The sequence below is a fragment of the Arachis hypogaea genome, chromosome 16, assembly GCF_003086295.3.
Source record: "Arachis hypogaea cultivar Tifrunner chromosome 16, arahy.Tifrunner.gnm2.J5K5, whole genome shotgun sequence".
In the NCBI taxonomy this organism is placed as follows: domain Eukaryota; kingdom Viridiplantae; phylum Streptophyta; class Magnoliopsida; order Fabales; family Fabaceae; genus Arachis; species Arachis hypogaea.
The window spans coordinates 105,135,919-105,161,864 of record NC_092051.1 but is presented as its reverse complement, the minus strand read 5'-3'; the positions used below and the strand labels follow the sequence as shown (position 1 = coordinate 105,161,864).

The 25,946-nt window shown below is 37.6% G+C and overlaps 1 protein-coding gene across 1 annotated transcript; it reads right to left on the bottom strand.

Moving 5' to 3' along the window:
- Positions 1-19,477: 19,477 nt before the first annotated feature.
- On the bottom strand, positions 19,478-21,172 carry LOC112758763 (uncharacterized). The gene has a single exon (XM_029293853.1). It carries the CDS (start codon positions 21,170-21,172, stop codon positions 19,478-19,480), a length of 1,695 nt encoding a protein of 564 aa, XP_029149686.1.
- Between the last annotated feature and the right edge of the window lie 4,774 nt (positions 21,173-25,946).

Sequence of the window (25,946 nt, the reverse complement as noted above, 5' to 3'; positions counted from 1 at the left end):
AAACCCCATGGTTGGGGGTGAGGAGCTCTGCTGTGTCTCAATGAATGAATGCAATTACTTCTGTTTTCTATTCAATCACGCTTGTTTCTGTTCTAAGATACTCGCTTGTACTTAACCGTGATGAATGTGATGATCCATGACACTCATCATCATTCTCAACCTATGAACGCGTGCCTTACAACCACTTCCGTTCTACCTTAAATTGAGTGTGTATCTCTTAGCCTCTCGGTTCAGGATTAGAGTCTTCGTGGTATAGGCTAGGACTATTGGTGGCCATTCCTGAGATCCGGAAAGTCTAAACCTTGTCTGTGGTATTCCGAGTAGGATCTGGGATGGGATGACTGTGACGAGCTTCAAACTCACGAGTGCTGGGCATAGTGACAGACGCAAAAGGATCAATGGATCTTATTCCAACATGAGTGAGAATCGACAGATGATTAGCCGTGTGGTGACAGCGCATTTGGACCATTTTCACTGAGAGGACGGATGGTAGCCATTGATAACGATAATCCACCAACATACAGCTTGCCATGGAAGGAGACCTGCGTGCGTGAAGAAGAAGACAGCAGAAAAGCAGAGATTTAGAAGACAGAGCATCTCCAAAACCTCAATCTGTTCTCCATTACTACATAACAAGTACTGTTTAATTTATGCTTTTTATTCTTTATAAATATAATCACTTTTATCATTGATTTCCTGACTAAGAATTACAAAATAACCATAGCTTGCTTCAAGCTGATAATCTCCGTAGGATCGACCCTTACTCACGTAAGGTATTACTTGGACGACCCAGTGCACTTGCTGGTTAGTGGTACGAGTTGTGAAAAGTGTGATTTACAATTCGTGCACCAAGTTTTTGGCGCCGTTGCCGGGGATTATTCGAGTTTTGACAACCGACGGTTTATTTTGTTGCTTAGATTAGGAAAAATTTTTCTTTTTGGTTTAGAGTCTTCTATTATTATTTTTGGTTAAAATTTTAAAATCCTTATTTTATTTTTCTAAATTATTTTCGAAAAGTTTTAAAACCAATAACTTCATGATTTAGTCTTCTGTTTGAGTTTAGTTTCATATTTTAAGTTTGGTGTCAATTACATGATTTTATTTTTCTTTCAATTTTTCGAATTATTAGTATCCAAAATATAAAAATTTTTATACATTAAATACTTCTTTTAAAAACACTTTAAATTTATAGCTCAGTTGGCTAGAGCGTTGTGCTTATGTTCTTGGTAATTAGGTATCTTCCTTTTAGAACTTTTTCAAAAATAATTTTCTTTGATTAAATCTTGTGTCAAACTTTTAAGTTTGGTGTTCTCTTGTTATTTTTCTTTAATTTTCGAAAAGTTATTTTCAGTTTTCTAAAAGTTTTAAGTTTGGTGTTCTTTTTTTTCCCGTTCTTGTGATCTTCAAGGTGTTCTTGAGTGGTCTCTGTATTTTGGTCTTAAAATTTTTAAGTTTGGTGTTCCTTGGTGTTTTCTCTCCAAAATTTTCGAAAAATCAAGGAGCATTAGATCTGAAAATTTTAAGTCTTGTGTCATTTTATTATTTTTCTCTTTACTCATTAAATTCAAAAATATATTTTCTCTTTATTTTAAATTGAATTTTTGAAAATTACTTTTAGAAATTCAGATTTTTATTTTAAAAATCAAATCTTTTCAAAATTCAAAATCTTTTTCAAAAATCATATCCAAAGTTTTTCAAATCTTCTTATTTAAGCAATTATTTTCATTTTCAAATTTATTTTTCTCTTGGTTTTCGAAATTTACATTTTAATTTATAAATATTTTATTTTATTTTATCTTATTATTTTTTTATCTTAATAATTTGGTTTGTCCTACTTAAATAAAATAAAAACAAAAATGTATTTTCTTTACAATTCATATCAATTCCATTTTATCCATCATGGATCTAAGTAGAAATGAACAGTCCAGAAGGACTCTGGGGTCATATGCTAATCCCACTATTACTGCATATGGGAGTAGTATCTGTATACCTCCCATCAAAGCAGGCAGTTTTGAGCTAAATCCTCAGCTCATTGTCATGGTGCAGCAAAACTGCCAGTATTCCGGTCTTCCACAGGAAGAACCTACTGAGTTTTTGGCACAATTCTTGCAAATTGCTGACACAGTACGTGACAAGGAGGTAGATCAGGATGTATACAGGCTGTTACTGTTTCCGTTTGTTGTAAAAGATCAAGCTAAAAGGTGGTTAAATAACCGACCCACAGCAAGCATAAGAACATGGAAACAGTTATCAGACAAATTCCTGAATCAATATTTCCCTCCAAAAAGGATGACACAGCTAAGGCTGGACATCCAAGGCTTTAAACAAGAGGATGATGAATCCCTTTATAATGCCTGTGAGAGGTACAAAGGGATGCTAAGGAAATGCCCCTCTGAAATGTTTTCAGAGTGGGTGCAATTAGACATCTTCTACTATGGGCTTACAGAAAGAGCTCAGATATCTCTAGACCACTCAGTTGGTGGATCTATACACATGAGAAAAACTATTGAAGAGGCTCAAGAGCTTATTGATATAGTTGCTAGAAATCAACATCTGTACATAAGTAGTGGGTCCTCCATAAAAGAAGAAGCCAAAGCAGTGTCTACTGAACTTGGTCCTCCAGAACAAGTTGCTGAACTCAATCAACAATTGTGTTTTCTAACAAAACAGCTAGCAGAATTCAAGGAGATGCTACAAGACACTAAAAATGCTAATAAAAATATGGAAACACAATTGAATCAGACAAAACAGCAGTTATCAAAATAGATAACAGAAGAGTGCCAGGCAGTTCAATTAAGAAGTGGGAAAACAGTAAATACCTCACTTCAGAGCAGCAAAAAGCCAAGAAAAGAACAACTGACAGAGGATGAGCAAAATATTATCCAAAATCCCTCTGAGGACAGTAAGAGCCCAGAGAGGAATAACTCTGGCGTTCAAACGCCAGAAACAAGCAAGGAGCTGGCGTCAAACGCCCAATGGAAGCTCAGTTCTGGCGTTCAAATGCCAGTGAGGGATCAGACACACACAAGTGCTGATAGCAACCCCTCTAAGAAGGCTTCTCCAACTACCTCTGTAGGAAATAAACCTGCAGCAATAAAGGTTGAGGAATACAAAGCCAAAATGCCTTATCCTCAAAAACTTTGCCAAGAGGAGCAGGATAAGCAATTTGTCCACTTTGTAGACTATCTCAGGACTCTTGAAATAAAGATTCCGTTTGCAGAGGCACTTGCGCAAATACCCTTTTATGCCAAGTTCATGAAAGATATCTTGAGTCATAAGAAGGATTGGAGAGAAACTGAAAGAGTTCTCCTCACTGAAGAATGCAGTGCAGTCATTCTGAAAAGCTTCCCAGAAAAGCTTAAAGACCCCGGGAGCTTTATGATACCATGCATATTAGAGGGTAATTGCACCAAGACAACTTTATGTGATCTTGGGGCAAGTATCAACCTAATACCTGCATCTACTATCAGAAAGCTTGGTTTAACTGAAGAAGTCAAACCAACCCGAATATGTCTCCAACTTGCTGATGGCTCCATTAAATACCCATCAGGCGTGATTGAAGACATGATTGTCAGGGTTGGGCCATTCGCTTTTCCCACTGACTTTGTAGTGCTGGAAATGGAGGAGCACAAGAGTGCTACTCTCATTCTAGGAAGACCTTTCCTAGCAATTGGACGAATTCTCATTGATGTCCAAAAGGGGGAAGTAACCCTGAGAGTCAATGAGGATGAGTTTAAGTTAAATGCTGTCAAAGCCATGCAGCATCCAGACACACCAAAAGACTGCATGAAAGTTGATCTTATTGACTCTTTAGTAGAGGAGATCAACATGGCTGAGAGTCTCGAATCAGAGCTGGAAGACATCTTTAAAGATGTTCAGCCTGATCTGGAGGATTCAGAGGAATTGAAAGAGCCTCTGAAACTTCCTCAGGAAGAGGAGAAACCTCCTAAACCCGAGCTCAAACCACTACCACCATCCCTGAAGTATGCATTTCTGGGAGAAGGTAACACTTTTCTGGTAATCATAAGCTCTGCTTTAAATCCACTGGAAGAGGAAGCACTACTTCAAGTGCTAAGGACACACAAGACAGCTCTTGGGTGGTCCATAAGTGATCTTAAGGGCATCATCCCCGCAAGATGCATGCACAAAATTCTATTGGAGGACAATGCTAAGCTAGTGGTTCAACCACAGAGGCGGCTAAATCCAGCCATGAAGGAAGTGGTGCAGAAAGAGGTCACCGAGTTACTGGAGGCTAGGATTATTTATCCTATTTCTGATAGCCCCTGGTGAGCCCTGTTCAAGTTGTTCCCAAGAAGGGAGGCATGACAGTGGTTCATAATGAAAAAAATGAACTGGTTCCTACAAGAACAGTTACAGGGTGGCGCATGTGTATTGACTACAGAAGACTCAATACAGCCACCAGGAAGGATCACTTTCCTTTACCATTCATAGACCATATGCTAAAGAGACTAGCAGGTCATGAATATTACTGCTTTTTGGATGGCTATTCAGGCTACAACCAAATTGCAGTAAATCCTCAGGACTAAGAGAAAATAGCATTCACATGTCCTTCTGGAATGTTTGCCTACAGAAGGATGCCTTTCGGTCTGTGCAATGCACCTGCAACCTTTCAGAGGTGCATGCTCTCTATCTTCTCTGATATGGTAGATAAATTTCTGGAAGTCTTCATGGATGACTTCTCAGTATTTGGAGACTCATTCAGCTCCTGCCTTGACCATCTAGCACTTGTTCTGAAAAGATGCCAAGAGACCAACCTAGTTTTAAACTGGGAAAAATGTCACTTTATGGTGACTGAAGGAATTGTCCTTGGGCATAAAATTTCAAACAAGGGAATAGAGGTGGATCAAGCTAAAGTGGAAGTAATTGAAAAATTACCACCACCTGCCAATGTTAAGGTAATTAGAAGCTTTCTGGGACATGCAGGATTCTATAGAAGGTTTATAAAGGATTTTTCAAAAATTACAAAACCTCTGAGAAATCTACTAGCTACTGACACGCCATTTGTGTTTGACACAGAGTGTCTATAGGCGTTTGAAACTCTGAAAGCTAAGCTGGTCACAGCACTAGTTATTTCTGCACCAGACTGGACATTACCATTCGAGCTAATGTGTGATGCCAGTGACCATGCCATTGGTGCAGTACTGGGACAGAGGCATAACAAGCTTCTGCATGTCATTTATTATGCTAGCCGTATTTTAAATGATGCCCAGAAAAATTACACAACCACAGAAAAAGAATTGCCTGCAGTGGTTTATGCCATTGACAAGTTTAGATCATACTTAGTAGGATCAAAAGTGATTGTGTACACTGACCATGCTGCTCTTAAATATCTACTTACAAAGTAGGATTCAAAACCCAGACTCATAAGATGGGTATTGCTTCTGCAAGAGTTTGATATAGAAATAAGAGACAGAAAAGGGACAGAAAACCAAGTGGCTGATCATCTGTCCCAGATAGAACCAGTAGAAGGGGTGTCCTTTCCCTCTATTGAGATCTCTGAAACCTTTCTGGATGAGCATTTGTTTGCCATTCAGGAAACACCATGGTTTACAGACATTGCAAACTATAAAGTTGCAAGATTCATACCCAAGGAGTACAGCAGGCAACAAAAGAAAAAATTAATTACTGATGCAAAGTACTACTTGTGGGATGAACCCTATCTCTTTAAGAGATGTGCAGACGGAATAATTCGTAGGTGTGTGCCTGGAGAAGAAGCACAGAAGATCTTATGGCATTGCCATGGGTCACAATATGGAGGCTATTTCGGAGGTGAGCGAACAGCCACCAAGGTCCTCCAATGTGGCTTCTACTGGCCTATCCTCTATAGAGATTCTCGAGAGTTTGTACGTAATTTTGACAGTTGCCAGAGAGCTGGTAATCTACCTCATGGTTACGCCATGCCTCAACAAGAAATCTTGGAGATTGAGTTGTTTGATATATGGGGTATTGACTTCATGGGGCCTTTCCCACCTTGTCAAATATCAAATCAACCCCCCCTTTGCATTTTCATAGCCAATAATTAAACACTTCATTACAACTCTTCGTGAGACGATCCGGAGTCCAAAATACTCTGGTTAATTCTTATTGGGGATTGTTAATTGTGACAACCTAAAATTTAATTTGATGCGAGAGTTGTTTGTTGTTTTGGATCTATACTTGCAACGTAAATATTTTGTGAAATTCCTTACCCACAACGATTTTAGTCTATCAAATTAATGGCGCCGTTGCCGGGGAGTTGCAATGGTGTTATATTGTTGGCTATTGTGAATATTGTGAATATGTTTGCCTTTTGCTTATTTGTTAGTTTTTGTTAGCCTTAGGACTAGTTGCTTATTTTTGTTAGCTTTTATTTTTATTTGCTATCATGAATTCTCATCACTTTGGCTATGAGTTTGGCTCAAATTATGTTGTAGGAAATGGGAACTATAATGACAATATGCATCAAGGATGGAACAATCAAAGGTGGGAGGAGCCTCAAGGGATTGATCAACCTTCTTGGCAACAACAACCTCCGGATTCTTATGGGTATAACTCTCATCCTAATGCATATCAATCTAATGGATATGGTGACCCTTATTATCATTGTCAACAACCACCACCATATGCCTATGAACCACCTCCTCAACATAATTTTGAACCACCTTACTCACAAGCCCCTTTTCACCAAACACCTCCATATGACTTCAACCCATATCCACCATACCAACCACCTTATGATCCATATGAACCATATGAAGAACCACCCCAATTCCACCACCAATACCCTCAAGAACCACCACCTCACTACCCTTACCAAGATGAATCACCTCCCATGTATGATAACTTTCAACCACATAATGAATTTCCCTTTCCACCACAACCCTCCAAGGAAGAACACCCACATCCATCCATCCAAGAGTCAATGGATCGTCTCAAGGAAGAAATGGATCGGCTTCAAGCAATAATCCGTCAAAAGGAGCAAGAGAAAGCCCAAAGGAGGAATTATGAAGCTATTGAGGCTAACCTTGCCAAAATTAAAGCCAACTTGGACTCATGGGACTCATGCAACAAGCAAGGCATCTCCACGGATGAGTGTGAGAAATCAACCGAAGAAAGGAGCATGAAGGAGATTTTAGAATCTCAACATGAGGACAAGGAGATGGGGTATGTCTTACAACAAGTGGAGGAGGGAGAGATTGTTGAAGAAGAAGAAGTGGTTGAAGAGCTAGGCGAAGTTGAGCAAGAGGTGGATTTCAAACTTGAAAGCACTTCTACACCAAGTGACATTGTTGATGATTTTGTGGAAGTTGTTGAACCTTCTTCCAATGAGTTTGAATTTGGTGTTGAGGAGGATAATGCGCAACCTCCAAGGCATAGTATGAATGATGAAAGATTGGAAGAGGATGATCAAGAGGCAAGCTCCACCAATGAAGAATGTGTGGAAGAAGTTGGTGGGCAAGGAATTGAAGTTGAAAAAGCTTGCCAAGAGGTGGAGGTATTCGAAGAAGAGCACAAGGGAATAGAGCTTACAAGACCATTGGAGACGTCCCTTCCTAAGTCACCATCTAACACAACATTCAAGTGGGTAAAACTCTTATCCCTAAGCTTTAATTTCTCACTTGAATATGGTTTGCTTGAGACGGATGGGAAACTTAGAGCTCTTTGTGGGGTTAAGAGCAAAAGGAAATTGAGTAGTGGATGGAAATGCCAATCAAGGTTCCTTATGGTTGGAAGCTTAAAGTGTACGTGCAATAGTTGGTATAATTCTCAACTAAAAGGGTCTAGGAGAATGCTTTGGTGCTCACATGAGAATTCGGATCACTTGCCACCCAAATGGAATTGTCTTGATCAAATTGAAGATGGGTGTAGAAACAAGATTTGGGATCCGGGTATATATGAGGATCAATTTCGGGAACCCTTAGCTTGTGAAGGACTCCATCAAGACTTGTTGAAACTCATTAGAAATTTTGGAGCACAATGGAAAACCAAGCATTGGTGGAGGTTCCAAGATGAATTCAAGCACAAACCACCATAACAAGGAGCTTCCCAAATGTCCAACTTAAGGACTTAAACTAAAAGTGCTAGGTGGGAGACACCCCACCATGGTAAACTCTTTCCACTCTCTTTTAGATTTGGTTAATAAGTGATTTGAGTTACCATTGTTAGGTAGTTTTCTTCTTTGCAAACTTTTATTTTAATATTTTGGTTGTTGGTTTGTTTCATTAGATTTGTGTTTTAAGTTTGTAGCTTAGTTGTTGAGTTTATTCAGTAGTTTAGCATGTTGAATAAGGCTTTTATGGTGTTTGGGTAGCTGTTTGGAGGTTTGGAATGCTTGGTTTGGTGCAAGAACATAGAAAAATTTTGAAAAATAGAGCACCAACCCGCGCGTGCGCGCACCTTGCGCGTATGCGCGCCTCAAGCATTTTCGATCATCCACGCGGACGCGCCATATACGCATACGCGTGGATGCAAAGATTTCACCTCCAAGCCAAATTCCAGAGAGTTGTGCCTAACTTGCGCCTACTTTGTGCGCGAGGCACAAACCAACTCGCGCGTGCGCACACCTGGCGCGTACGCGTCCATAAGCCAATTGCACAATGCACGCGCACGCACGCAATGCGCGGGCGTGCCGATAGCGCCATTTGCACTCCTGGTACATTTTCCAGAGAGTTGTGCCACTTTTGTGCCTATTCTGTGCCTGCCACCTGCGCGTGCGCGCACTTTGCGCGTCCGCGCCGGTAAAAAAAAACATATATGTATAAAAGAAAAAAATATATATATATAGAAAAAAAAACATATATGTATAAAAGAAAAAAATATATATATATATAGAAAAAAAAAAGAGAAAAAGAAATAAAAAGGGGACAAAATGCCCCAAAGCAAAGTGAAGCTCAATAAAGATCAATGCATATGAGTTGTAATAAAAAAGAAAATGCATGAGTATGTGAAAAAGTGAAAAATGGGTAGTTAGGATAGTCTAAATTGTATAGGTTGCTATACAGGTTAGGTGGGAAGCTTAAGGTAATCAAAGATTCAAATTTCAAGTCCACTTGACCAAATATGCATCCTGACCTTAACCCTAGCCCCATTACAACCTATGAAAAGTCCTCATGATAATTGTGTACATGCATGAAATCAATGTTGATTGTTAGATGAAAAACAAATCTTGGAAAGTATGATTAGGAGAGCTGATGAGCGGATAATTTATACGCTTTTTGACATTATTTTTAGTATGTTTTTAGTAGGATCTAGTTACTTTTAGGGATGTTTTTAATATATTTTATGTTAAATTCACATTTCTGGACTTTACTATGAGTTTGTGTGTTTTTCTGTGATTTCAGGTATTTTCTGGCTGAAATTGAGGGACTTGAGCAGAAATCAGATTCAGAGGTTGAAAAAGGACTGCTGATGCTGTTGGATTCTGACCTCCCTGCACTCAAAGTGGATTTTCTGGAGCTACAGAACTCGAAATGGCGCGTTTCCAATTGCGTTGGAAAGTAGACATCCAGGGCTTTCCAGAAATGTATAATAGTTCATACTTTGGCTAAGAATTGACGACGTAAACTGGCGTTCAACGCCAGCCTTCTGCCCAAATCTGGCGTCCAGCGCCAGAAAAGGATCCAAAACCAGAGTTGAACGCCCAAACTGGCATAGAAACTGGCGTTCAACTCCACAAATGGCCTCTGCACGTGCTACACTTAAGCTCAGCCCAAACACACACCAAGTGGGCCCCGGAAGTGGATTTATACATCAATTACTTACTCTTGTAAACCCTAGTGACTAGTTTATTATAAATAGGACCTCTTACTATTGTATTAGACATCTTTGGATTACCTTATGATCCTTTGATCATGTTTTAGGGGGCTGGCCATCTCGGCCATGCCTGGACCTTCACTTATGTATTTTCATACGGTAGAGTTTCTACACTCCATAGATTAAGGTGTGGAGCTCTGCTGTTCCTCAAAGATTAATGCAAAGTACTACTGTTTTCTATTCAATTCTTCTTATTTCGCTTCTAAGATATCCATTTGCACCCAAGAACGTGATGAAGGTGATGATTATGTGTGACGCTCATCATCCTTCTCCCTTATGAACGCGTGCCTGACAAACACTTCCGTTCTACATGAATTAAGCTAGAATGAGTATCTCTTAGATCTCCTAACCAGAATCTTCGTGGCGTAAGCTAGAATGATGGCGGCATTCAAGAGAATCCGGAAAGTCTAAACCTTGTCCGTGGTATTCCGAGTAGGATTCAATGATTGAATGATTGTGACGAGCTCCTAACTCGCGATTGCAGGGCGTTAGTGACAGACGCAAAAGGATAGTAAATCCTATTCCAGCATGATCGAGAACCGACAGATGAATAGCCGTGCCGTGACAGGGTGCGTGAGCATATTATTCACTGAGAGGATAAGATGAAGCCATTGACAACGGTGATGCCTCCAGACGATTAGCCGTGCCGTGACAGGGCATTGGATCATTTTCCCGAGAGATGACCGAAAGTAGCCATTGACAGTGGTGATGTATCACATAAAGCCATCCATGGAAAGGAGTAAGACTGATTGGATGAAGATAGCAAGAAAGTAGAGGTTCAGAGGAACGAAAAGCATCTCCATTCGCTTATCTGAAATCCCTGCCAATGAATCTACATAAGTATCTCTATCCCTTTTATTGTTTATTTTAATCTAAAAAAGTATCATGTTTAAATCCGCCTGACTGAGATTTACAAGGTGACCATAGCTTGCTTCAAGCCAACAATCTCTGTGGGATCGACCCTTACTCACGTAAGGTTTATTACTTGGACGACCCAGTACACTTGCTGGTTAGTTGAACGGAGTTGTGTCCACACATAGTAAGGAGCCATAATAATGATTCCATGCAATAACAAAGAGTACTACATTAATGTGATCACAATTTCGTCCACCAAGTTTTTGGCGCCGTTGCCGGGGATTGTTCGAGTTTGGACAACTGACGGTTCATCTTGTTGCTCAGATTAGGTAATTTTCTTTTTGTTTTGTTTTCAAAAAATTTTTCAAAAAGCTTTCAAAAATTTTTCTTTTGTTTTCGAAAAAAAAAAAAATTTTACTAAAAATAATGTTTTCAAAAATAAATTATTCTATGGCTTCAAAATTTTTAAGAATGAATTCTAGTGTTTCATGAAGCATGTTGAAGCCTATCTGGTTGTAAAGCCATACCCAAACTGCTTTGGGATTGGCTAATCACTTCAGTGGAGTCATGCCCAATCCTTCTGGATAGGGTATGTCAGGCTTATCATGTCTGAATTACACTCATATTTTTATTAAAGCTTGGCTGGCTATTAAGCCATGCCTGACCCTTTGATTGGAGCTTTAAGACTAACATGACAAGATTCCTGGAATTCATATTGAAGATTTTGAAATCCTTATTCTTACTTTTCACAATAATTTTCGAAAAAATTAAAAGAAAATACAAAAAAAAAAAATTAGAAAATCATAAAAATCAAAAATATTTTGTGTTTCTTGTTTGAGTCTTGAGTCACATTATAAGTTTGGTGTCACTTGCATATGCATCTTTCATTTTTTCGAAAATTTCATGCATTCATAAGTGTTCTTCATGATCTTTAAGTTGTTCTTGGTAAGTCCTCTTGTTTGATCTTGATGAATTTTTGTTTTGTGTCTTTTCATGTTTTTCATATGCATTCTTGAATTCTTAGTGTCTAAGCATTAAAGAATTCTAAGTTTGGTGTCTTGCATGTTTTCTTTGCATTAAAAATTTTTCAAAAATATGTTCTTGATGTTCATCATGACATTCAAAGTGTTCTTGGTGTTCATCTTGACATTCATAGCATTCTTGCATGCATCACATGTTTTGATTTAAAAATTTCATGCATTGCATCTTTTTAGTGTTTTTCTCTTGCATCATAAAAATTTCAAAAATAAAAAAAATATCTTTCTCTTTTTCTCTCATTAAATTCGAAAATTTGGATTGACTTTTTCAAAAATTTTAAAAAAATCAAAGTTGTTGCCAATGAGTCAAATCAAATTTTCAATTTGAAAATCTTATCTTCTTCAAAATCTTTTTCAAAAATCAAATCTTTTTCAAAATTTTTAGCTATTTTCGAAAATTTCAAAAATATTTTTCAAAAATCTTTTTCTTATTTTTATATAAAATTTTCGAAAATAACTAATCAATTAATGTTTTGATTCAAAAAATTTGAAGTTTGTTACTTGCTTGTTAAGAAAGATTCAAACTTTAAGTTCTAGAATCATATCTTGTGATTTCTTATGAACCAAGTCATTAATTGAGATTTTAAAAAAAATCAAATCTTTTTCAAAACTAATTTCAATCATATCTTTTCAAAATTATCTTCTTATCTTATCTTTTTCAAAAATATCTTCTCAAAATATCTTTTCTAACTTCCTAACTTCTTATCTTTTCAAAATTTGTTTCAACTAACTAACTAACTTTTTGTTTGTTTCTTGACTTTTTCAAAACTACCTAACTAACTCTCTCTCTCTCTCTAATTTTTGAAAATATCTCTCCCTTTTTTCAAAAATTTCTTTTTAATTAACTAATTATTTTTATTTTTTATTTTTGAATTCAAAAATTTTCGAAAAATACTAACTAATTTTCAAAAACCAATTTTCAAAAATCACTAACTCTTTTTCAAAATAATTTTCGAAAATTATTCCTCCCCCATCTCATTCTATTTATTCATTCATGTCCTAACATCTCATCTCACATTCCAATCCTCACAGTTGTGTTTCTTCCTTTACATCACATCCTTTATCTCCCCCTCTTCTTCTACTTACAAAGGGATCCCTATACTGTGGTATAAAGGATCTCTGTCATTATTATCATTTTTCTGGCCATTCTTCCTTGTCATATGAGCAGGAGCAAGGATAAGAACATTCTTGTGGAAGCAGATCCAGAACCTGAAAGAACTCTGAAGAGAAAATTAAGAGAAGCTAAAATACAACAATCCAGAGATAACCTTTCAGAAATTTTCGAACAGGCAGAGGAGATGGCAGGCGAAAATAATAATAATGAAAGGAGGATGCTTGGTGACTTTACTGCACCTAATTCCAATTTACATGGAAGAAGCATCTCCATTCCTGCCATTGGAGCAAACAATTTTGAGCTGAAACCTTAATTAGTTTCTCTGATGCAGCAGAACTGCAAGTTTCATGGACTTCCATCTGAAGATCCTTTTCAGTTCTTAACTGAATTCTTGCAGATATGTGATACTGTTAAGACTAATGGAATAGATCCTGAAGTCTACAGGCTCATGCTTTTCCCTTTTGCTGTAAGAGACAGAGCTAGATTATGGTTGGATTCTCAACCCAAAGACAGCCTGAACTCTTGGGATAAGCTGGTCACGGCTTTCTTAGCCAAGTACTTTCCTCCTCAAAAGCTGAGCAAGCTTAGAGCGGATGTTCAAACCTTCAGACAGAAAGAAGGTGAATCTCTCTATGAAGCTTGGGAAAGATACAAACAGTTGACCAAAAAGTGTCCTTCTGACATGCTTTCAGAATGGACCATCCTGGATATATTCTATGATGGTCTGTCTGAGTTATCTAAGATGTCATTGGACACCTCTGCAGGTGGATCCATTCACCTAAAGAAAACGCCTGCAGAAGCTCAAGAACTCATTGACATGGTTGCTAATAACCAGTTCATGTACACTTCTGAAAGGAATCCTGTAAGTAATGGGACGCCTATGAAGAAGGGAGTTCTTGAGGTTGATACTCTGAATGCCATATTGGCTCAGAATAAAATATTGACTCAGCAAGTCAATATGATTTCTCAGAGTCTGCATGGAATGCAAGCTGCATCCAACAGTACTCAAGAGGCATCTTCTGAAGAAGAAGCCTATGATCCTGAGAACCCTGCAATAGCAGAGGTAAATTACTTAGGTGAACCTTATGGAAACACCTATAACTCAACATGGAGAAATCATCCAAATTTCTCATGGAAGGATCAAAAGCCCCAACAAGGCTTTAATAATGGTGGAAGAAACAGGTTTAGCAATAGCAAACCTTTTCCATCATCAACTCAGCAACAGACAGAGAACTCTGAACAAAATGCTTCTAATTTAGCAAATCTAGTCTCTGATCTATCTAAGGCCACTGTACGTTTCATGAATGAAACAAGGTCTTCCATTAGAAATCTGGAAGCACAAGTGGGCCAGCTGAGTAAAAGGATCACTGAAATCCCTCCTAGTACTCTCCCAAGCAATACAGAAGAGAACCCAAAAGGAGAGTGCAAGGCCATTGACATAAGCGCCATGGCCGAACCTGTGAGGAGAGGAGAGGACGTGAATCCCAAGGAGGAAGACCTCCTGGGACGTCCAGTGATCAATAAGGAGCTTCCCTCTGGGGAACCAAAGGACTCTGAGGCTCATCTAGAGACCATAGAGATCCCATTGAACCTCCTTATGCCCTTCATGAGCTCTGATGAGTATTCCTCTTCTGAAGAGAATGAGGATGTTACTGAAGAGCAAACTTCCAAGTTTCTTGGTGCAATCATGAAGCTAAATGCCAAATTGTTTGGCATTGATGCTTGGGAAGTTGAACCTCCCTTGTTCATCAATGAACTAAGTGATCTGGATCAACTGACATTACCTCAGAAGAGACAGGATCCTGGAAAGTTCATACTACCTTGTACCATAGGCACCATGATCTTCAAAGCTCTGTGTGACCTTGGTTCAGGTATAAACCTCATGCCCCTCTCTGTAATAGAGAAACTGGGAATCTATGGGGTGCAAGCTGCTAAAATCTCACTAGAGATGGCAGACAGCTCAAGAAGACAGGCTTATGGACACGTAGAAGATGTATTGGTAAAAGTTGAGGGCCTTTACATCCCTGCTGATTTCATAGTCCCGGATACTGGAAAGAAAGAGGATGAATCCATCATCCTAGGAAGACCTTTCCTGGCCACAGCAAGAGCTGTGATTGATATTGACAGAGGTGAAATAGTCCTTCAATGGAATGAGGACTCCCTTGTGTTTAAAACTCAAGGATCTCCCTCTACAACCATGGAGAGGAAGCAGAAAAAGCTTCTCTCCAAGCAGAGTCAACCAGAGCCCCCACAGTCAAACTCTAAGTTTGGTGTTGGGAGGCCACAACCAAACTCTAAGTTTGGTGTTGAACTCCTATATCCAAACTCTAAGTTTGGTGTTGAAGAGTCTCAACAAAGCTCTGCACATCTGTGAGGCTCCATGAGAGCCCACTGTCAAGCTATTGACATTAAAGAAGCGCTTGTTGGGAGGCAACCCAATGTTTATCTAATTCTTATTTTTATTGTTTTCCATGTTTTCTTAGGTTCATGATCATGTGGAGTCACAAAATAAACAAAAAAAAAATCAAAAACGGAATCAAAAACAGCAGAAGAAAAATCACACCCTGGAGGAGCATTTGTCTGGCGTTCAAACGCCAAAACAGAGCATAGTTCTGGCGCTGAACGCCCAGAATGGGAGCATTCTGGCGCTGAACGCCCAGAACAAGCATGGTTCTGGCGTTCAACGCCAGAAATGGCAGCAAAGGGGCGTTGAACGCCCAAAATGGGCACCAACCTGGCGCTGAACGCCCAGAGTTGTGTGCAAGGGCATTTTGCATGCCTAAATTGGTGCAGGGATGTAAATGCCTTGACACCTCAAGATCTGTGGACCCCACAGGATCCCCACCTACCTCATCATCTTTCTTTCCATTCATGATCATCCCTTCTTTTTTTTTTCCATTTACCACTCACATCCATACACCCACTACCTTCAAAAATTCAACATCTCTCTCCCACCCAATCCTACTCATATGGCCGAATACACACTCCCACCCATCTCCTCCATATCTTCTTCTTATTCTTCAGTCTTTCTTCTTTTGCTCGAGGGCGAGCAATATTCTAAGTTTGGTGTGGTAAAAGCATAGCTTTTTTGTTTTTTCCATAACCATTGATGGCACCTAAGGCCAGAAAAGCCCCTAGAAAAAGGAAAGGGAAGACAAAAAGCTTCCATCAAGGGTCTATAGCTCAGTGGTAGAACATTTGACTGCAAATCAAGAGATCCCTGAGATACCTCAGGGGATACATTTTCTTCCACACAATTATTGGAAGCAACTAAGGGTGGAACATCAAGAGCACTCCATCATCCTTCATGAAATCAGAGAAGATCTTAAAGCAATGAAGGAGGAGCAGCAAAGACAAGGAAGAGACATAGAAGAGCTCAAGGACATCACTAAGGTGGACTCATTCCTTGTTCTTACTTTCTCTGTTTTTTTCGTTTTATATGTTATGTGCTTATCCATGTTTGTGTCTTCATTACATGATCATTAGTAGTTAGTAACTTTGTCTTAATGTTATGAATGTCCTATGAATCCATCACCTCTCTTAAATAAAAAAACTGTTTTAATTTAAAAGAACAAGAAGTACATGAGTTTCGAATTTATCCTTGAACTTAGCTTAATTATATTGATGTGGTGACAATGCTTGAACAGTGCATATGTCTTTTGAAGTTGTTGTTTAAGAATGTTAAATATGTTGGCTCTTGAAAGAATGATGACTAGGAGACATGTTATTTGATAATCTGAAAAATCATAAAAATGATTCTTGAAGCAAGAAAAAGCAGCAAAGAACAAAGCTTGGAGAAAAAAAAAATAGGCGAAAAAAAAAATATAGAAAGAAAAAGAAAAAGCAAGCAGAAAAAGCCAATAACCCTTAAAACCAAAAGGCAAGGGCAATTAAAAAGGATCCCAAGGCTTTGAGCATCAGTGGATAGGAGGGCCTAAAGGAATAAAATCCTGGTCTAAGCGGCTAAACCAAGCTGTCCCTAACCATGTGCTTGTGGCGTGTAGGTGTCAAGTGAAAACTTGAGACTGAGCGGTTAAAGTCAAGGTCCAAAGCAAAAAAAAGAGTGTGCTTAAGAACCCTGGACACCTCTAATTGGGGACTTTAGCAAAGCTGAGTCACAATCTGAAAAGGTTCACCCAATTATGTGTCTGTGGCATTTATGTATCCGGTGGTAATACTGGAAAACAAAGTGCTTAGGGCCACGGCCAAGACTCATAAAGAAGCTGTGTTCAAGAATCATCATACTGAACTAGGAGAGTCAATAACACTATTCAAAATCTGAAGTTCCTATAGATGCCAATCATTCTGAACCTCAATGGATAAAGTGAGATGCCAAAACTATTCAAGAGGCAAAAAGCTATAAGTCCCGCTCATATGATTGAAGCTCTGTTTCATTGATAGTTTGGAATTTATAGTATATTCTATTCTTTTTATCCTATTTTGATTTTCAGTTGCTTGGGGACAAGCAACAATTTAAGTTTGGTGTTGTGATGAGCGGATAATTTATACGCTTTTTGACATTGTTTTTAGTATGTTTTTAGTAGGATCTAGTTACTTTTAGGGATGTTTTTAATAGATTTTATGTTAAATTCACATTTCTGGACTTTACTATGAGTTTGTGTGTTTTTCTGTGATTTCAGGTATTTTCTGGCTGAAATTGAGGGACTTGAGCAGAAATCAGATTCAGAGGTTGAAAAAGGACTGCTGATGCTGTTGGATTCTGACCTCCCTGCACTCAAAGTGAATTTTCTGGAGCTACAGAACTCGAAATGGCGCGCTTCCAATTGCGTTGGAAAGTAGACATCCAGGGCTTTCCAGCAATGTATAATAGTCCATAATTTGGCCAAGAATTGACGACGTAAACTGGCGTTCAACGCCAGCCTTCTGCCCAAATCTGGCGTCCAGCGCCAGAAAAGGATCCAAAACCAGAGTTGAACGCCCAAACTGGCACAGAAACTGGCGTTCAACTCCACAAATGGCCTCTGCACGTGCTACACTTAAGCTCAGCCCAAACACACACCAAGTGGTCCCCGGAAGTGGATTTATACATCAATTACTTACTCTTGTAAACCCTAGTGACTAGTTTATTATAAATAGGACCTCTTACTATTGTATTAGACATCTTTGGATTACCTTATGATCCTTTGATCATGTTTTAGGGGGCTGGCCATCTCGGCCATGCCTGGACCTTCACTTATGTATTTTCATACGGTAGAGTTTCTACACTCCATAGATTAAGGTGTGGAGCTCTGCTGTTCCTCAAAGATTAATGCAAAGTACTACTGTTTTCTATTCAATTCTTCTTATTTCGCTTCTAAGATATCCATTCGCACCCAAGAACGTGATGAAGGTGATGATTATGTGTGACGCTCATCATCCTTCTCCCTTATGAACGCGTGCCTGACAAACACTTCCGTTCTACATGAATTAAGCTAGAATGAGTATCTCTTAGATCTCCTAACCAGAATCTTCATGGCGTAAGCTAGAATGATGGCGGCATTCAAGAGAATCCGGAAAGTCTAAACCTTGTCCGTGGTATTCCGAGTAGGATTCAATGATTGAATGACTGTGACGAGCTCCTAACTCGCGATTGCAGGGCGTTAGTGACAGACGCAAAAGGATAGTAAATCCTATTCCAGCATGATCGAGAACCGACAGATGAATAGCCGTGCCGTGACAGGGTGCGTGAGCATATTATTCACTGAGAGGATAAGATGAAGCCATTGACAACGGTTATGCCTCCAGACGATTAGCCGTGCCGTGACAGGGCATTGGATCATTTTCCCGAGAGATGACCGAAAGTAGCCATTGACAGTGGTGATGTATCACATAAAGCCAGCCATGGAAAGGAGTAAGACTGATTGGATGAAGATAGCAAGAAAGCAGAGGTTCAGAGGAACGAAAAGCATCTCCATTCGCTTATCTGAAATCCCTGCCAATGAATCTACATAAGTATCTCTATCCCTTTTATTGTTTATTTTAATCTAATAAAGTATCATGTTTAAATCCGCCTGACTGAGATTTACAAGGTGACCATAGCTTGCTTCAAGCCAACAATCTCTGTGGGATCGACCCTTACTCACGTAAGGTTTATTACTTGGACGACCCAGTACACTTGCTGGTTAGTTGAACGGAGTTGTGTCCACACATAGTAAGGAGCCATAATAATGATTCCATGCAATAACAAAGAGTACTACATTAATGTGATCACAATTTTGTCCACCAAGAGCATTGAGAGAATCGACCCTATACACTTGAGCGATTGAAGTGCAAACACTTTCGGTGAAGGTTCGATGCTCAACTCCATGATTCCCGGCTTTCTTGAGCGTTCTTCTTGCAAGTCTACTTGAACTTCATTCTTATACATGAATTGGTAGGATTCATGAGTCGTCATACGACCTTAGCCCTACCCGTTTATACATGTTCTTGGAGGATTGATTTATTTTTAACCAAGTAGGTAGAATCATTTTGCATTTAGTTGCATTCATATAGTTTAGGGGGAGCTTGAACCAAAATTTTGGGGGGGCCAGAAACTTAACATAAAAATTTAATAATAATATTTATATCAAAATAAAATTTATAAATATAATTATTCTTTAAGTTTGTTACTAATAAGATAATAAATAAATAATTCTACAGATAAAAAATATAAAATAGTTTATAACGGTATTCTTCGAGTTTTTAATGACTTAAAATCTTCAATAATTGAGTCAGAACTAAACTTTTCAGCAATTTCTTTCTCAATGTAAATAACCAAACTATCCGCAAGAAAGTCGTCCTCCATCTTGTTTCTTAACCTTGTATTTATTATTTTCATTGCTGAAAATGATCGCTCTGTAGTAGCTGTAGAAACTGGAAGAGTTAATATCAGACGAATCAATCTATCAATCAAGTAATACACTTTTGACTTTTTTGTTTCTGCTAAACATCTACACAGTTCATGAATAGTTGACAAATTCTTCATTTCTGGATGCTGACGAACATCAAGAATAAAATGCTGAAGCTGAAAAGGCAAATTAATCTTCTCTTGTTCAGTAAAGTCTTCGGGATAGTAGCTATCAACAAGAGTAGAAATCTTAGCAATGTCAAAATTTTTGTAAGCATCCTTAGGCATGAGAGTAGAGCTCAGACTTAGTAGATCCATTGCTTGATCATTAAATCTGCTATTTAACTCTTGTAATTGCTTATCAATTGTGACTAAAAATATCTCCACTCTAAAATAATGCTCAACTGTAATATGATCTTTTTGGTGACGCGAGCGTCCTTGCCTTGCAACATAAGAAGCAGTTAAATCAGGAATTAGAATATCATGTTGCTCACAAAATGATTTCACATTTTTTAATAATTCCTCCCATCTGTCATCTCTCATGTTTTGGATAAGTGTTTTTGTAGAATGAACTAGTTGCACAGCATTAACTATGTCTTGAGACTGCTTTTGTAAAGCTTGACAAAGAATATCAGTTATTCCCATCATATCTTTCATCAAATGCAAGATCAATACAAACTCAAATGAGGTCAGGGTATTGTAAGCACTATCTGCATCACCACGCTGAGAATAAGTTGATCCATCAATAATAATCTTTTGTAAAACAGTCAACGTTGCACCATACATATTTATCAAACTGCAAACAGAAGAGAAATGAGAACTCCATCGAGTATCACCTGCTCGTTTCAAAGTACCAATTTGATTTGCCCCTTTACCAGTTTCAAGTTCATCAATCTCTAATAAATGGACAATTTCATCTGTCTTGGCAGCATGTAACTCATCATGTCGCTTACTAGAAGAACAAATGATATTGACGATGAAAGTCAATTTTGAAAAAAACTGATGCACAGGAATAACTTCTCTTGATGCAGCAACTAATGCAAGTTGTAATCGGTGAGCAAAACAGTGGATATAGTAAGCATAAGGACAATCTTTTAAGAATAATGCTTGTAACCCATTCCATTCTCCTCTCATGTTGCTGGCGCCATCATATCCTTGACCACGAATATTAGAGACATCAAGACCATGTCGAGAAAGAATGCCGCACAATTCTTGTTTTAGAGTTAATGATGTAGTATCTTTGACATGTACAAGATCAAGAAAACGCTCTTGAATAAAACCATGTATATCAACAAATCTCAAAACAAGTGCCATTTGTTCTCTTTTGGATTCATCACGAGCTTCATCTACTACAATGCAAAACTTGGAATCTCCAATTTCTTCACAAATATGCTTTCTCACCTTGTTTGAGAGTATATGCAAGATTTCTTTTTGAATTTGATGTGAAGTATATTTAGCATTATATGGAGCATTTTCTAACACAGTTCTTGCAACTTCATCATTGTAAGATGCTATGAGTTTTATCATTTCAAGAAAATTACCTCGATTTTTTGATTCTGGAGTCTCATCATGGCCTCTGAAAGCACAAGCTTGAAATGTAAGCCAACGAGTTGCATCAATGGAGGATTTTAGACGCAATCGATTCTTTTGAATTTCCTCAGAAGTATGATCCTCAATTACATTTTGGATGTGACTTGCCTGATTCAATAAATCTAGACATGCTCCAACTGCATTATTGTGTGGTGAGCAAGGATCTCCAATATGTTTAAGAAAAGCACAATTCTTTCCATCATTAACTTTTTTCCAATTTCTAAACCCTTTACTAATAAAAATATCTGACCCATTACGTCCACTAGGTTTTTTGCTAACCAAATAACAAAATAAACAATATGCAGCATCTTCAGAAGGTGAATACTCTAACCATGAAGGAAAAATACCAAACCAAGCATATTGAAATCGTCTTGGATGCTTCGTACCAGATAAAGGATAATTGTCAAGATGCTTTTGATATGGACCCCATTTAAGATAAGCTCGTCTAACCTCATCTCTCTGGTTTGGGTGATATTGCCAAATTTGAAGCCGTTTTCCAGGGTCTCGTTCCAAAGAATTAAGATCAAACTCATCAGATGCAACTCTTTGAACTTTTGGAGGTTGTATCTCACTTTCTTCGTGATTCATTATGTTCCCCTTCTTGAATATTAGCCTTCCTCTTAAAAAATGCATCAATTCTTTAATTTTTCATCATTATTTTGTATAAAAATTTGAATATATATTCTGTAAAATATGTAAAAAAAAAGTTAGAAGGATAAATATTAAAATTTATAATATTTATTGAATTTTTTTTATAAATTTATCAAAATACAATAATATCAATACTTATTAAATATTATAATATTTTTATCATATAAAAAATTAAATTAAATAAATAATAAAATATAAAATAATATTAAATTAAATAAATAAAAAATACCTAATTTTTTGAGAAGCAAAGCAAAGCAGTAGCGTGCGTGTTTCACTGTTTTGAGAAGAGAAGCAAAGTAGCGTGTTTCACTATTTTGAGAAGAGAAGCCAAGGCATTAGCATAGCGTGTGTTTTGAGAAGCAAAGGTTATCTTTTGTATTTTTATAGTTATTTTTTTATTTGATTTGATTATTAGATGATTTTTGTTATTCTTATATTTTTTGTTAGATAATTTTTTTGATTTGATTTGATTTTATCTTTTAATTTTAATGTGTTGTGAAGTTAACAAAAGCCCACTCACTAAGCAAAGGTTATCTTTTGTGTTTTTATAGTTATTTTTTTTATTTGATTTGATTATTAGATATCTTTTATTTTATTAGATGATCTTTTTTTATTTGATTTGATTATTAGATGATTTTTGTTATTCTTATTTTTTTTGTTAGATAATTTTTTTGATTTGATTTAATTTTATCTTTTAATTTTAATGTGTTGTGAAGTTAACAAAGGCCCACTCACTAAAAATTATTATACAATAAATGTATGAGATGGGAATTGAACTTGGATACTTCAAGTTATAATAAACCATTTAAACCAATTGAACTATTTTTCATTTTTGATGAAGTACTACTAATTTTTTTATAAAAAGTTTGGGGGGCCATGGCCCCCCCTTGTCTGAATGAAGCTCCGCCACTGGTTGATACCCTTTGTTCTCTCTTGATTTTAGCATGAGGACATGCTTAGTTTAAGTGTGGGGAGATTTGATAAACCCCGATTTTGTGGTTTATCTTGTGCTTATTTTGGGGGATTTTATCAACTTTTCTCACATTTATTCAATGAAATAGCATGGTTTTGTAATTCTCCCTTAAATTGTGCTTAAATGTGAAAACATGCTTTTTAGGCCCTAAAATAGCTAAATTTAATTCACTTTAATTCCATTCGATGTCTTGATGTGTTTGTTGAGTAATTTCAGGTTCATAAGGCAAGTATTGGATGGAAGAAGTGAGGAGAAAAGCATGCAAAAGGGGAGAACTCATGAAGAAATGAAGGAACCGTAAAGCTGTCAAGCCTGACCTCTGCGCACTCAATTGGCCATAACTTGAGCTACAGAGGTCCAAATGAGGCGGTTCTAGTTGCGTTGGAAAGCTAACATCCGGGGCTTCGAAATGATATAAAATTTGCCATATGTTGCTTCGCGTTCAGGGGCGCGCACGCGTACTTTGCGCGCGTGCGCCGATGCTGTCCGTGGCCCACTTTAATGAAATCGCCCCCAGCGATTTTGCAGCTCACTTTGGGCCCAACCCAACTCATTTCTGATGCTATTCAAGCCAAGGATTGAAGGAGAGTCAACACACTTAGTCATAGTTTAGTTTTCATCATGTTTTAGGATAGAATTCTAGAGAGGGAGGCTCTTTCCTCTCTCTAGATTTAGGATAGAAATTAGGGTAAAGTTAGATTAATCACTCTCAAATTTCTCTTTCAATTCTTGTTTTGAATTCAATTCTCTTTATATTTTGGTGTTCTATTGTCTTAATCTTCTTACTTTCTCTAGTCATTTTCTTATTTTGCTCTCTTTTATGTTGATGAACATTGTTGGATCTTGATTTTTCTTGAATGCAATTTTATGTTTCCATATTTTTTTTATGTTAATCTTGATTGTTATTATGATTTCTTGCTTATGTTAGTTGTGGTCTCTTTTTAATTCTTGCATTTTGTGATGTTTACTTTTCTTGCACTCTAGGTGTTTGTTAAAATGCTTCCTCTAGTTTTTGAGTAGTTTTCTTTGCTCTTGGCCTAGGCTAAGAGAATTGAGTGACCTTGAGTCATTGGGTCTCATTGAATTGGTGATTTGAGAACCCTGTGTGATCAATTTGAAGCTCATTGACGCTAACCCACTACTAAGCTAATTAGTAGATAGGTTAGGACTTATGGGTGGATGTGATCAAGCCTATTTGACGTACTTCAAGCATAGGAGTAGATATTACGTACTTAAGGCTTTGGAAGTAGACTTAATGGGTTGGCCTCTCATAATTATCAATATTTGGTATGTAGACAAGGATGGTGATCTCAATTACCTATGTCTAGCCAAGAGTTCTTACTATTTCTTGTATTAGTTCTTGTTGTTTTACTTTCTTGACATTTATATTTTCTTGTCAAATATCAAATCAACCCCCCCCCCATTTGCATTTTCATAGCCAATAATTAAACACTTCATTGCAACTCTTCGTGAGACGATCCGGAGTCCAAAATACTCCGGTTAATTCTTATTTGGGGTTTGTTCTTTGTGACAACTCAAATTTTTGATGTGGGAATTGTTTGTTGGTTTAGAACTATGCTTACAACGAAGTTATTCCTTCTATAAGAAGAAATTCTAGACCATCAAAAATTCTTTCATCAGCCTACTAGGCAACCAGATTCCTAAACTTTGATGCCAGATTAGCTGGAGAAAAAAGATTGCTCCAGCTGAATGAGCTAGAGGAATTCAGACTCACTGCTTTCGAAAATGCCAAGCTATACAAAGAGAAATAAAAAAGGTGGCATGACAGAAAGCTGTCATCTAGAGTCTTTGAACCAGACAGAAGGTTCTGCTGTTTAACTCTAGGCTCAAGATTCCCGGTGGAGGGGACCATATGTGATTATAAGTGTGTCACCATATGGCTATGTGGAGCTTCAAGACATTGATTCTAATAAGAAGTTCATTGTTAATGGACAGAGAATCAAGCATTATCTTGAAGGAAATGTTGAGCAAGAGTGCTCAAGGATGAGGCTAGATTAAAAGCTCAGCAAGGTCCAGCTAAAGACAATAAAGAAGCGCTTGCTGGGAGGCAACCCAGCCATTAGCAAAACCTATTTTTATTTAAATAATAATTATACAAGTTTAATATAAATATTCTTCAAGGTAAAGAATCAATTGCATAAGTTCACAAGGGTACAGAAGGATTCAGAATACAAAATAGGGAGAAGGAGCTCATTGGCAAGAAAACGGCAGTAAGAGGTATATTTGGGCGTAAAACGCCCAAAAGAAGCATTTACTGGGCATTTAACGCCATACTTACAGCATCCTGGGCGTTCAGAAAAATGCTCAGTGACAAAGGAATCTGGCGTTTAATGCCAGCCAGAAGCAATAGCTGGGCGTTAAACGCCCAAAAGAAGCTACAGAGGGGCGTTAAACACCCAAAACATGCAGCAGTTGGGCGTTTAACACCAAGATTGTGGAGGGGAGGAAGTTTTTGTTCTCAACTTGATTTTTTTCAAATTTTCATATTTCCATCCATACTTTCTTGCATAAACATGTTCCCATACTTTCATTTTTCAAACGCTTTTCCAAAAATATTAAATAAATTTTAATCCTAAAATTGAATCTTTCTCAATTCTTCTTCAACCTCTTTTCAAATCCTTTTCAAAACAAATCTATCTTTTTCAAATCTTTTCAACTCATTAATATTTTTTTCAAATCTTCACAATATTTTTTTCAAAAACGAATCTATCTTTTTCAAATATCTTTCATATCTTTTCAATTTTAAATTACATCTTTTTCCTATCATACTTATCTTTTACAAATCACATTTTCTATCATATCTTTTTCAAAAATTTTTGAAAACCCACCCCTTCCCTTTAAATCCTCGTTCGGCCACCCCCCTCTCCTCCACAATTCGAACTTGGCTCTCCCTCTATCCCTCTCCTTTCCTTTCTTTTGCTTGAGGACAAGCAAACTTCTAAGTTTGGTGTATTTATCCGTGATCACTAAGCCAATACCCACCAAGATCATGGCTCCTAAGGGAAAACAAACCACCTCAAGAGCCAAGAAAGAGAATATTCCAAAACCACTTTGGAATCAAGGAAA

Coding starts and splice junctions, on each gene's coding strand:
- LOC112758763 (XM_029293853.1), bottom strand. CDS start 21,172: ATGATAAAACTCATAGCATCTTACAATGATGAAGTTGCAAGAACTGTG.